General features: G+C 40.8%; 1 protein-coding gene across 1 annotated transcript in view; it reads right to left on the bottom strand.

Moving 5' to 3' along the window:
• Window positions 1-14,723, bottom strand: part of mtor (mechanistic target of rapamycin kinase) — a 78,203-nt gene that overhangs the window by 54,531 nt on the left and 8,949 nt on the right. Inside the window, 13 exon segments of the mRNA XM_020612477.1 lie at window positions 1,090-1,232; window positions 1,754-1,897; window positions 2,286-2,378; window positions 2,817-2,979; window positions 3,375-3,487; window positions 5,779-5,946; window positions 7,260-7,346; window positions 7,456-7,706; window positions 11,399-11,528; window positions 12,472-12,606; window positions 13,143-13,235; window positions 14,059-14,142; window positions 14,366-14,488. Coding sequence (XP_020468133.1) covers window positions 1,090-1,232; window positions 1,754-1,897; window positions 2,286-2,378; window positions 2,817-2,979; window positions 3,375-3,487; window positions 5,779-5,946; window positions 7,260-7,346; window positions 7,456-7,706; window positions 11,399-11,528; window positions 12,472-12,606; window positions 13,143-13,235; window positions 14,059-14,142; window positions 14,366-14,488 — 1,727 coding nt within the window.

Below are 14,723 nucleotides of genomic sequence, written 5' to 3'. Positions count from 1 at the left end.
TATAAAAACTCGTACAATTGTCATGGAAGAGGGAATTAGCTGTAAAGGCCAAAACTTTTTTTGGTATCAGGCTGTAAACATGTTAATTTATGCTCTAAAACTGGGCATTTTAACAGGGAAGTCTATGGGGACCGAATCCCTTTTGGAGCCAGCCTCAAGCAGCCATTTGAGGAACTGCAGGCTTTGGCACTTCCACACAGGTTTCATTTCTCAGCCTTGGAGGTTGTCATGTGGGACTGCTCTGTAAATGGATAAACCTAATGCTAGTTCATAAACTGATGCTGAATGTTTGCCCCCCCAGTCCAGGGGAATATCGAAAAACATATGGGAAAGCTGATCAGTCCAATCAATGCGATTAGTAATCCAATTGATTAGTTTCAAATATTTGTTTCAACCAGTGCTGCTGAAGCAGCAAGGGAAGGTCAGGAATAGAGAGCTGAAGAGAGAGATGTAGGAGGAAGGCAGCCAACATGCTGCTGCTGTGGGAGAGTGCAGAAGGGACAGGTCAGATGAACAGCACTATAACATTACTATATTTAATTAAAAAAAAAAAAGATAGTGCAACGCCCCACCTCCCAACCAGTCAGTTGAGTTTGTGGCAAAATATATTAGTCATTTTTTTGCATTTAAATACAGATGTTAATGTGATCAAAATCATCACTGAAATTCCTGCCAGCTGTTCTTCTGACAGTCTAGGCTATATATACACATTAAAAAATAAAGAAAAAGAACCAACAGTCGAATAGTCGCATTGAAGAGCCGACTGACAGTCAACTGGCAAAATCCTTAGTTGGGTATAGCCCTAGAAATTAGATGCTATTTCAACCAGTTTATACTGCTGGTAACTGACCAGCTCCACACTGAAAGGCTCCACAATAAAAGCTGATGTTTCACTACTTTGCTCAAAGCTGGCTGTTAAAACCTCTCAGCTTTCTACAAAGACAAGGCTTCAAATGCCGTCATGTCTCTCTGTCAATATGTCTCCCACAGATGTGGAGCATTAAAGAGCTGAGACAAAAGAAAAGAAAAGGGAAGAATAGCAGGAGGAGGATGTGAGTTAGAAAGGTAGACATGGCATAAATGATGTACCTGGCAAGAGGGATGTAAGTTTGAGCCAGAGACCAGCATGATCGGAGGGCTGGGGAGGACGACTCCTTGAGCAGGACGACACTCAAGCGCCTCAGCCACTCCAGCCAGTCATCTTTGGACACCTTCCTGGCAGCACCCCAGGCCTGTGAAAAGACAGAAATCATTTGTTTCAGAAGTCATTCAGAAACACAACAAAATAATCCAGACATGGATGTCATAGGTAATGTGTGTGGGCTGACCTGACTGAGATGTACAGGTACAATTTACACTACCAGTCAAATGTTCAAAATAGTGGAACAATATTTTTCCAAAACATTGTTATTTGGTGTTTTCATGTTGGTGGTAGAGAGCACTGCGTAACATGCCCATCTGCTCCTCAACTCACATGGATGCTCAACTGGGTAGAGATCTACTGACTGGCAAACCACAGCATATGTTTCACATAGTTTTCATACTCAAACAATTCAGCAACTTTGTGTGCGTCTGCATTCACTGCGTTTCTACACTCTTTTCCCCCCTTTATTTTGTCCTCAAGTTTGGTTTGTTTGCCCATATTTCATCACCACAAGTAAACTATGGGTTAGTACAAAGGACTAACTGTACACAATAACAACGTCTGTGTTGCTACCTGCTATGAAGGTAAAAATCAGTATCAAGTTCTGACCTTCTGAAGGGCCGTAGTACTGACATGAAGCTTCTTCATAGGCCCCGGCTCAACTGGTCCACTGACCAGACCATCAAGTTGATTACCACGAAGCTGACGATGGAAGCTTAGAGGGTCCTCTTCTTCCTCGGCCAGAGTGTAACCCTGTTATGACAACAAGCACGCACATACAACAGGCCACACACCGGGACCACACAGAGTAGCTGTTGGGTTAGACTTCAAAACATGCTTTGTGAACACAGAAGTGCATTTTCTTCCTTTGAATAAACTGATGATAAACAGACCTTGGCAATGGAGTGTTTATGGTGCACTGTACATAAAAAAGCATTTATTTATGATTATGTACTTAATTGCCTGAACATGTGCAGACAGTCTGTGTCATGTAGATTATACTGCTTGACCCTGCTTAGGAAAGAAGCAATGAATGCTGAGCATATGCTCATGAACTCAAGAAACCTGTTGGAAATGTGCATAGTACCAATGGTTTGCTATGTTTTTGAAAAAAACTGGATATTTTTGTGGGGGGACTTACCTTAACAATGCGGCATATGAGTATGTCGTAACGCTGGTGGTTGATCCTGTGCTTTAGCATTACTTTGTTCACCATTGGAATGAAGATCTGGTACTGAAAAGGGGAAAGAAAGAGTAAATAAAAGGGTGTATGTGTGCTTTATGTGGTTTACTTGCTACTTCCCCTTGCTGTAAGCCAAATAACACAGTATTCTGCACTTGTATGCAATCACAATAAGAATCCCAGATCAAAAGCTTCCCCTGTACATCTATTGCCAGTTGTGGCTGCATACGGGCTGCTGATTTTAAGTTTAGGCCAGAAAATGATAGGAGTATTTGGGATAGGGGAAGCAAAAGCAGGGGAAGGCTCAGGGGAGAGGGAGGGGAAAATGTGACCTCATCCACTCTCATAAACACCACCCCTGTCGCCAAAGAGTGGAGGGGTCGGGGTTACCGAAAGGCTGTTCTTGTGAAGCCACCAACAGGGGGGCTGGAAATAGTCTACTGAATAATAGCTATATCTAAGGGGAGCCCTGGGGACAACTACAGGTACCTTCTTGCCAAGTTGGTACACTAGTGAGGAGAGGGTGTCCATAGAGGTGGAGCGCAGCTCAGGCGTGCTGTCAAGTGTCCGAACAATCGGGTGAATTATGCGTGAAGCATAGTCTGTGAAGTCCAGGGACTCTGTCAGCCGGTCAAGTGTCTCCAAGGCAACCCTAAGCCACACAGAGAAAAAACAGATAATGCTCAGCTGCACTTAAATGTTTAGTAAGACACAGTGTTAAACAGAACATGGCTTGCTCTGAAGGACCTTTTGAAAATTGAAGATATGAGAAAAGTGTTGCTGCATTTACCAGCTAGACTCTTCTCTATCAAAAAAGTGCACATACAAACATTGTGTTGTCAAGAACTCTACAAGTGGAACCCTCCCCTGATAACAAGTACCATAAGGCTGGTTTAGTTGCTGTGTGTATAAACAAAATCAGATTCAGGAGATTATACAACTACATTAAATAAATCTAATCTTTAGAGAGATGAATGGTGGTTTTAAATGATCACTTTATCTTAAACTACAGTCACATGAATGCAGGGACAATTGTGCAGTACTGACTTGCGGGCCTGCAGGGGCACATCAGGGGCATCGAACAGCTTGACAATGGGAGGAAGCAGCAAGTGGAGGTAGTCATCTAAGTTGGCACCAAACAGCTGGATGGCGTTCAGCATCTGCAAAACAAACCACACAGTGCTCAGTCGCACATAGCGCAAGACTTAACATGATGTGTTCATTTTATGGAGCTTGTTAAGGCTGGTTTTCTTCAGGAAGCCTAAAAGAAAAGCTGGACGGTGTTTTATTTCGATGATGACATACTGTACATTACATGTTAGCCTTCCAGGAAAACTGTTACAAGGTGTGAATAAATGACCGGACAACTTACTATTGTCTCACCTCACTGCACACAGATAATAAAATACAATACAATGGAGCTACAATTACAGCATATTTCAAATACAAAACCCCACACACACAAACACACAGTGTGGGGCATGCTGGTGGGCCAACAGTCATATACTATATGACCTGCATACGATTCCCACTGGGGATCCTCTGTTCAATATACTGGTGCGTATCAGTTTTAACATGCCCTACTATATTGAACCTTAATGTGTAGTTTTACATTAAGGTCCCTATATACTGAGTCTGGACTGTTCCAAACCAGTCTATCAAAACCAACAAACCTATCATATGCAATGAATGTGCAAGGGTATTGTTAGTATATGGAACCTAATTCACTCAATACATGGTTCCTTTCTCATAAGAATCTGGTGGTACTACTTGCTAGTCAAATTTATGCACAATTTAACCATGTCAATGACCTTATATTATCATGGTGTTTCCTGTGCCAAGGTTCATGAGATTGTCAATCCAAGGTTTTATTATTGGAGAGCATGGACACATACAGTATATCAACTGTTAAATATCTTTCCTGGTTTCAATTTCCAGTTTAGGATTGACACTAACAGAGGATGGATGACCGAAAAAGTTTTGTCTTCTTATCGTGTGCAAATAAATCACTGAGTGTGACCCTCCTCTCTAATAATGTTTCTCAGAGTTTCTGCCACAGGTACTGTGAAATGGTCATGACCCAACAGTCTGAATACAAGCTTTTAAATTTATGAAGGAATCACCAAGGTGTCGGGGCTTCCTGGGTGTTCTGAGTGCTGTTTCCATATAGTAAGCCAGCTGGCCACAACACATCATGAATAAATAAAATAAATATCTGGCCGTTTTTAGAGAAACATTGGTTTGATTTATTGTAATGGCCATGTGTCATGTTGTGTGGCAAACGTAAGTAGCATGCATGGATAGAAGATTTTTCTTCATTTGAAGGATGATGTACACCGTAGGCAACAAACTCACCCCAGGCCCCACCATGACCGCTTCTGCACTTTCCCCGCACATTCACCCCCTTGTGTACATTGTGAATGGCGAGACAGCAGGAAGCCGAGGTGGAGGTGTACAAGCATGCGTGACTGTGGAGGTGGTGATGGCTGGACAGAACAGCTCCATAAAAAGAAGGTATGTTTTTCTTTTCTTCCCCCTTGGAACAGAGGGTAATCTGATTCCCAATTCCCCCATTTCATGAGCCCCATTCTGTACTAAAGATTAGGCTCCAGACCCAGACCTGAGTTATACACCATCCAGACTGTGGGCTGCTGGGTTATCAAACACTTCAGACTGAGAAAAACAGCACCAGAGGAGAGAACAGCAGCTGACCGTGGTCCTTGAGATTCTGTCTCTGTGGTCTTTGACCAAACCATGATTTGTGCTGCACTAAGTATTCACAGAAGCATTAACCCATGTCCAAGCTAATTTTTAACATTTATTAAGGCTCTGCTAAGGTTTCCAAAAGCATTTTCCAGCTCTGTGATCACAATTTCAATTTCAACCATGCTGGATCCATTTCTGCAACCTTGCAATTTCTTCAACTTCACGGTTTTTACTTTTCTGTTCAATTTGTATATGTACAGTTCCTTTATTATTCTTGATTCATTCTGTTTTCCTGCTCCAGTACATAAATTTCAGCTCAACCCCTTGAAATGTATTTTCAACTGTTATTCTGATATTAAACTTCTATGCGTCACAGTTGACGTGTAATTTGTCTGATGATATAAATTTAAAAGAGATTCACATGCATATAAATTTGATATTTTGAATGTTTTGTTGCTCAGTGTCATATAAATATAATAACATGTTTGACTGGAAAACAGACCATTCACAGCATTATAAAACAGTAAAGGCTTAGACTCATTTGTAATCTAGTATTATTTTGCTCACTAAAAGCTCTGAGCGTCAGTTTGGCAGTGGCAGCGCCTTTTCTTCTTGCGTACTGAATTCTGGTGGTTCATGAAAAATAATACATTACTTTGGCCTTTTCAGAATCAGAATCAGCTTTTGTAGGGCTATAACTGCAGGACGTGATTTTGCCATGTGAATTGCACCACCTTTCACTCACCTTAATGGTAACACTGCGTCCGGTGCTGTTGTCGTGCATGAAGACACGCAACATGTGTGGGATAAGCTGAGGCAGATAGAGCTTGAACTCTCCACCCAGTGCCACCACAATCTGCTCAATAAGAAGGATGATGGTGTTCTGCATAGGGTTATTTGGTGTCCAGTACTCCTATAGCACAAAACAAAAGATGTTGCTATTAATTAGAACAATAGCATGTGGCGTATTTGTTCCAATATTAATAAACTGAGAAACAATGTCCTGGTTTTGTATAGCACGCACATTTACTGCAACACTGTAAGTGTAATGTACATGACAGATGTTCAGAATGATTATTCGATCCCCCACTGAACTGACATTAGCTTTGAGTTTTCATGCTATAATGGTGTTGATAACCATTAGTTCACCACCGTAGTGAACAACGGTTAAATAATACTTCTTAAGCTAATAGACAGATGACCTAATATGTCCTAAATAAGACGGACCTAAGTCAAGACAAGTGCATTTGACTATAAACTTCTACAATATTTAGAGGGTACATCCAAAACACTTAAAACAAAGTACTACCTCATCCACTATACTCTGGTATAGCACTCAGGGTTTGTGTGGGTCTGAGCTATTGGGTCAAAATGTGTTTCCATGGTGAGTGTGAAAGAGACGTTTGGACAGATTTCCCTCTGGAAATACAAAGCTTTCACATAGCAGACCCCCAACTTCCTGCTTGCCCTCCCTGTGGCAGTTGACTCGAGTGCATGTGAGTTGATCCTGAATGTCTATTCCATCCCCCCTCATCTGGATGCGGGAACTGAGCTGGGAGAAAAATGAATAGATTCTTTGTTTCACTCACGTTTATTAACTCAAAGGGAGTTGAGGTGCAGAGGCCCAGTTCTCTCAATCACTTTTCTGCAGGACGAGTTGCCGCCATTGTAAAAGTGTCTGTAACGCTACTGTGTTACCAAAATTCTGATGCAAGGGAATATTTGTGCTTTGCTCCAATTATGTGCCAGACAAGTGTATTTGTGCAAGTGCAGGGGCTATGGCTTTGAAGTTGTTCTATATAATGTGATGAGTGTGAATGTCAAGATTCATCAACCATTTCCTCTTTAAAATGACCTGGACGTGACTGGGAATGTACATCTGAGCTGTATATAGCACTGCAGGTTGAAAGTGTTATTCTAAACAATGAGCAACACTACAAGGGAAAGCAAAAAGAATATCTTAATATAAAAAATGATTTTCCATTCTCACAGTCCCACAGTCTCGTTAATCTTAGTTAAACATGACACCACACATGGTGTGTACTGCTGTGTGACATGGCGCCAGACCTTCATCCAGGGGCCCTGAACACAATACTCCTAAAGTCGACATCACAACTGAGTGCAATTAAGAGTTTGCAGCTGTTAGTTTGACTCACAAGAAAATCAGAAGCCAGTGTTTGGGAAATGATGGAAGAGGGCAGGCAAGGCACTGACACAGTTACTCACTCTGATGAGGGTGAAGATGTCATCCATGTAGGGGCGGATGTGGATTTTAACAAAGCACACCATCATTCCCAACTGCTGAAAGAGGAACTGGAGGGCAACAAGAGCACAGACAGCAATGAAAGTCAGAGACCCGCTTTATGAATGATAACAAATCAAACAGACAGCCTTCTCTCTTCCATTCTATAGTACAACCTACCTCTCGAATACTGGCATCACACACCCGGATCACATTGAGGAAAGTGGGCATGACCTGGGGCAGGAACTGGACACACTTGAGGCCCAGAGACTTAAAGATGAAGGTGACAGCTTGCACCACCATTGTATGGTGGTTGGAGAGTGAAGGGTCTCTCAGGATGCGCATCAGAGTGACGATTGCCACAGCAGGGTAAAACTCATCCAGGGGCAGGTTGCCCATGTTCACTAGCATTTCACTGGTGCTGTAGTCCGCTGGGAGGAAAAGGGAACAGAGGAGTTCACTTTGCCACTAACTAATCATGGTGTGCTACAAACCAACAGTACTTTCAGCTCCGTATTTCTTACATTGACAGTTATCTGAGGGAAAGTTCCCCGTGTTAACATGCTGACAAAGACTGCAAGTGCACGCTAGTACATTTAGAGAAGTTAAACAGGAATAATTTGTGTGAAAAGTTCAAATAATAGATGGAATATCTTTTATTTGTCTGAAGTCTGCAGTGTTTCTCAACTGATCATAGTGGATTTTCTTGCTCTTTTATTATAGAACCAACCTTAAATTATATATGAAGACAATAATAACTTAAATATAGTTATGGTCGAGTGTAGCCCCGTATTAAAGGGGACTAGTAGTGTGTTTTTTGGAGGTGGGGAACAGCTACAATTTAGGAAGACAGGTTTTGCCACTAATTTAATATGTGCAATCAATACTAGGGCCAGGCAGCAGGATAAAAGCTGTCCACTTAAAGTACTTCTGAATTTTCCAAATGTGACCACAGCAACATGAGTATTAGAGCTTATTTTACAACCATGAATCCAACTCCAACAATAACTCCATCAGCCCAACTCCTGACACTATGTGGCCCAGAAGGCCATATTGTTATGACTCTGAGACCACTAGTTAGGCAATAATTCTCCAGTGTGTAAGTTTCAGTACATCAGTTGTGATTTATAACATCCCACACACACCCCTCCAACCATTCCAATCAACACTGCCTCCTCACACAAAATACTTCTGGGGTAGGCCACTAACGTTTGACAACAACAGTAAGCTGATGGAAGAAGAGAGCTGACACTGCTGGCTTGTCACTGCTGGCCACGTTTTATTATTTTATTCTTTTAATGAATCAATTTTTGATCCCAGTAGTTGCCAACTACGTCTTGTGTGCTTGGTCTTGTCTAAACCCCAAGACCAACTATAGACAAATAACTGTTTGCATACTGTAGTACCATTTCTTGTTTTGGATCATATCTCATCTTATCACGATTACCTGAAGCAACACTCCCCCTTTCTTTTGTTTTAAACAGTGCCATTTTTGGTCTGAGTGCTTGAACTCTCATTTTTATGCTCAAATGCAAGACATTCATGTGGTTGCAGTCATTTATAATATGGCATCTTAATATCACTTCAAGTACTGGAGAATCTGAGAGGCCGCATGAGGGTTTCGGCAGCTGCGCTCAGTTTTGGAGCGTCATTTCTTATAATACACAATACAACAGAGATGGTCTTACCTTCTGTTTTCTGTCACAGACATTTCAAATGGGGTAAGTCTATCCATTTATCTATGCACAGCCACTGGGTTTTAAAAGCATTCTGAGAATACAGATGTCTGGTACTCAATGTTTCACTGGCTTTCTGCAGGAGTGCCGTTTCAGCTGCTTCAGCTGTCTCTCTTCAGACATAACAGATTAGCACAGCGCCTGTAGGCTAAAGAGAGTAGCTTTGCTGTTGGAACTATTATTATTCTGACCTCCACCAAGACTAGATTAATGATGGTGATAAATGGCTACACATCTGTATATTTACAGAAGGGCATCGGTGTTGCTAGGTAAGGCAGCAGTTCTCTAGTCATTCAGGTTTCAGCTGCGCAGGAAACACTCTGATGTTTCCACAATGACAGATGTAAATACAGAAACTCTAAGATGGAATATGCACCATTTCATCAATTTTACAGCATGACCCTGACATTCTCTTGTAATCTGAATGATCTTGTTTGAAGTCAGGTGAGTAGATGGGTCTAGCCTGTGACCTCCCACCTCAAGAAAACACATGCTGTCAAAAATGCTATTTCTCCAGACACTGACCCTGACAAACCTGCCTACAAATATAGTCTCCAATTCTAGTCATAGTTCATGAGTTGGAAAACAAACTGCTAAAACTATTACCTCGTTGTCCAGGTCCATACACAATCCACATGGCTAAAGACATGAACTGGCAGAATCAGTTTGGATGAGTTTTATTTGGGTGTAGATCAGTCAGAAACCTGAAATTATAACCCAAAAAGGGAATGTGCCGTCCACAAACAGCAAACCCACAGCCATAGCTACTGTGGACTTTTCAAATGCAGGGGCAAGACTGATAAAAACTGGGTATGCTCCAAAACCGGACCAGTATGGTGCCGGTTTGTGTCAGATGGGTGTGGTTTCCGTTTCCATTTAAATTCAGCACAAGTCATGTGTGCTGACATGAAGCCACAGCAAGTTGCAGCAAAACAACAAAATAAACACAGTCCAATAAAACAGTGACCAGCAGCCTTTTTGTGGTCAGAAAATGTGACAATGCATCTTCCCAGTAGCCCACAGCCTTTGATTGTGAATCAGCAACTCAGCAGAAGAGGCTGGTGAACAATTAGCAATATCATGCCGAGCTTGACAATTCTTTCCTTGACCTAGACTTTGTAAAATCAAGACAGTGAAATTAAAGCCCATAAAAATCGCACTTAAAATTAAGATGGTGTCTTTGTGTCTGTGCTCTTTGGGGCAGTATACGGTCAGTCATGTAGGCTAATCACTTTATGTTCAAAAGCAGGCATCATGTTGCTTAATATGAAAGGATAACATATTTTCTGGAAACACCATTATCAACTTATGAATATCGGTGACATTCCACCACTTGCACTCCCTTTAAGAGCGTTTCCCCGCCCTTGCTGCTATGTGTCAAGCGGCATGCCACCACAGCCAAATGGAACAAAGCCACCATTCTGTCTTAAGTGCACAAATGTATCACTTCACTGTGCTCCATTTCTAACAAGATGTAGATTTATGAAATGTAAAACAGCCAACCTATTAAGAAGATGATAAGTGTTTTGGGGCAAAAAAGGATTCCATTTATTTATGTGAGCCAGACTCAGCAACTCAAATAACTGAAAACCAAATCAGTTTCTCCCTAGAGTGATTATATTCTGACCAAAGAAAATCTGACCAAGATTTCAAATGTGCCTTTTATTTATAGCTCATTCCACAGCAGTGATTTGCATGTTACGGAGGGGATTTACTACATGCATTCGTATTTCAACTTGTAACCAGTGAAGATTACAACTGCACCAACGGTTTGATATCTGTATTTGATTTTCCACTATTAAATATTGTTCTATCAATATGAACAGTCGCTTAATCTCTTTCCTAGACACATTGCCAGCATTGCCTCACTAGGTCCTTTACAAGCATCACAAAAATGCATGCAATTCAGTATTTACTTACCACTTTATAAATCCAAATGTTGCATAAAAACTCATGAAGCAATTTACAACTACATCTCAAATCACTTTTCTGAATGACATTAACTACCACTTCATAAGCTATGTGGCCCTTAAAACTGACACTGAACATGTTACCACACAGTCCATCTTGTGCAGGCTACCTGCTGCCAGATTTGTGCACTTCCTGACTCAAGTGTTTACATGTAAATAAAGATGCCCTATATTTGTTGCTAATATTCCAAACTCATCCATGCCTTAGAGGAAACATCTAAATTACTATCTACTTGCAAAGACTATATTGGCTAAAAAGCTTGAATTAGAGAATCTCCAAATGCTGCACTGAATATTAATGACTGCTGCAGCCTTGAGATACACAAATAATAAGTTAAACTAATGCATAACCTAACACTAAAGTTGAATAAAAAAATGTTTTAAAAAGCTAGCTAGTAAGAGCGACTGAAGGCCTACCTGAGTCCTGACTAGACTTCGACTCAGAGAGACTGACAGCTGAGGCATCTCGTGACTGGTCAATCATCCCGATGTTCACCTTGTGCTTGTAGGGGTCCAGAGCTCCAAGAAGACCCAGAACACGAATAGCCTTTAGAGACATGGAGCACAGTAAGTCTTTCACTGATTTGTTTGCCCTTCTCTGAAATATAGCTCTTTATCAAGACTCTTCACTTCACTTTGACAACCAGTGTTTAGAAATCTTTGTAAGATTGTGGTTTAAGCATTAAAAAAAGCCTATACCGTTCTATTAATGAATAATTTTTCACTGCAGTTACAACTCTGGAGCTACTCTGAAGTATCATATTTATCCATTTACTGGCAAAGTTATTTGGAATACAATGGAAATGAGCACCAACAAAAGAGATGTTGATGGTAAGTATACTGCTGGAGTGCATTTTTAGGGACCGGGTCACCACAGGAATCAGTAGTATTTTTGCCCTCTACAAAGAAGTAAGCAGAGCCACCTTTCAGCGTACAGGTGGGGAAGATTAGATACTTAACATATTATATTCCTTCAGAAACAACTCTAAAATAAATAAGTAAACCTGTAAAATGAGTTGATACTGAAACTGAGTTGGTGATACTGGAGGCTGTAGCACCAGCTAATAATAATCAATGGGTATGTAACTGCCAATGGATAATTAGCCCAATGGGAAATCAGATCTGTTCGATAGTGGATCCAAGCGGCAGAGACGCCACATGCCCATGTGCCAATGTACTTCTGAACTTCATATACTGCAACAGCCAAGAGAGGAGCTATCATGACCATCACTTAGAACACAGATCAAGACTTACAAAATAGTTCTACAAAATGATGGAAAATATGCATGTCCTCATCCTGTATGCATTCATGTGATTATAATTCTCTGGTCAGTGTCAATACCTCTACACAAACCTTCAATTGTTTAGTACATGTTGACATGTAGGGCTTCTGGCTTCATAATAACCAACAGAGATGGGTTCACTTTGACAAAAGACAACTGTGGAGAAAACAATCGGTCTGAGGCCAAGATGGAGGCACCCGTGCATACCTCTCTCCTGATGCCCTGGTTCTGTTCTGTCTTGAGGAAGTTGAGCAACACCTCCAGAAGGGAAGGGTATTTGCGGTAAGGCTCCACCACATACCCAGTACTAGCCACCTGCTGACCCAGTGTCCACAGCGCCACCTGGTGGAAAGTCAGAAGCAGATTCTCTCTGAAAACTGCCAATAATAGAAGCATAATGCATAATGTATAGAATGCACTTTTGTTTTCATTGCTTCTTTATATCCATTTAATAAAATGTACCTATCAAACAAATAATTCTATATAAATAACGGCATACTGATTTTATATTTATTTATTTTTATTCTGTAATACAAGTGTAAATTAAAATCACTACCATTTATCCTGTTTAACTGCCCCTGTCAACAATTTTTACCTAAACATATTTTTATTGATTTTCTTTTAACAGAACAATCCCCCACCCCCTTGCCAGTGCCACCAACCTTTTAGATTGGAGTTTCTCACCTGTCAACAATCTACTTTTCAATCCTTTATTAACAAGTCACTGTTTTTTTTTATAATCTTCCCCTTTGTTAGCTCATTGCATATAATCCTAGTTAGAAAGTTATAGAAGCACATTGTTTTCTGAATAACTTTAAATATTTCCAGCTATAATTAGTAAAACAGATTTAGTGTACCCAAAAAATTAATTCGCATACCTGTCGCTTGGCTAGTGAGGAGGAGTCCTGCAGCATGTCCATGATAATTGGAAAAAGTTCATCCATCCACTTCCTCATTTCCAGACCACTCACCTGACAGAGCAGGCACAGGAGAACCAATTAAAACTGTGAAAAAATCTTACAATCTGTCTAATTGGATATGCATGAAATGGAAAGACTGCTGTGTTCACTGATTTACAGTCTTGTTTAATATCATCATATCAATCCATAATCTTTTTGTGAAAAACTTTGATGATATTTGACTTATTATTCTGAAGGCAAGTTTTTGCTTGGTCAATCCCAGTATCTACTGGGTCCAGTTCATCAGGGCAGGGGAGATGTTTGCTGTCTACTGTATTTACTGCAATGTGTTTTTATGCTACCACTACCAGTTACAGTGCCAAAACTATTTTGAAAATTCTACACAAAGGGGTTTTATGTTTGTATACATGTTTTAATACAAAGCCTGCAAGCGGACATGGCATGTCTCATCTTTATTCCCCATATTTTCTTGTGTCTTCCTCTGGGGGTTCCTAAACAGCTGAGCTTCTGCCTCTTAATGCACTTTAGCAGCTGTCAACACTTGGGTCTACTTGAGCATCACCTGCACTGTCTGCCTTTAACTGTGTTTTCCTGAACCTTCTTTGGGGACTATCGAACCTCCTAGACAGGGTGGAGCAAGGCACACTTCCATCAATGTTGCTCTACATTCTACTTTCAGAAAAAGATGAGCACAAATTGTTTGCATTAAAACTGTTACAGTGAAAGACTGAGGAAATGTAGTAATGAGCACAGGGCAAACAATTCTGCTCAAGTGTATTCTGTTTCATTCAGCAGCACCTGTAAAACCTACGTAAAATGCACATGTTTGTACTGGCCTCACAAAACATCATGGAATTGAAAAATCCAGCTTTACCTGAGCCAACTCGCCAATGGTTGCAAGGACACTAATGACCACTGCAGGGTTGGGGTCTGGGTCTTTAAGCTTGAGGATCAGAGCCTGTAAAAGTAATATGTAGCAGTGTCACTTAACCTACTGAAGCCCAATGTTCCCCTTAGGTCTTATAATTAGAAAAATAATGCCTCTGAAGAGCCCAAGGAAATGAAGTTATAATTGACTTAATCTTTTACTTAATAAGTGTAATGAGTACATAAGCTCCTCTTAGGTGGTTTATATTCATACAATCACACAACTTTACAATAGACAACTAGCAGAGCTGTACCTTGAGGATGGGCTCCATATATGGCCGTATGAGGCGGGGTGCGTTGGAGACCAGGTGACCAAGCATACGAGCGCTCTGCTCTTTGTTCCTGCCGACACCACTGTGCTCTAATTCAGTTAAAATCTGCAAACAAAGTCAAAACAGAGTTTAGTATAACACACCCACTATTCTCCATCTGGAATACTAACACACAGGCTAATTCCATAACACTGCCTTAAAAAAAGAACAGCTGGTCCTATACTTTTATTATGACGGAATGCTTTGGATTCCTAAGGTGTACAGAAAACCACGGTCTTTGCTGCCCTCTAAAGGTATCCAAATAGAACAACAGACAACAAGTAATGTATTTTCAACCACA

This window comes from Monopterus albus, unplaced genomic scaffold (genome assembly GCF_001952655.1).
Source record: "Monopterus albus unplaced genomic scaffold, M_albus_1.0 scaffold126.1, whole genome shotgun sequence".
Lineage (NCBI taxonomy): Eukaryota > Metazoa > Chordata > Actinopteri > Synbranchiformes > Synbranchidae > Monopterus > Monopterus albus.
The sequence above is the reverse complement of the archived record's forward strand: the minus strand, read 5'-3'. Positions and strand labels throughout refer to the sequence as shown.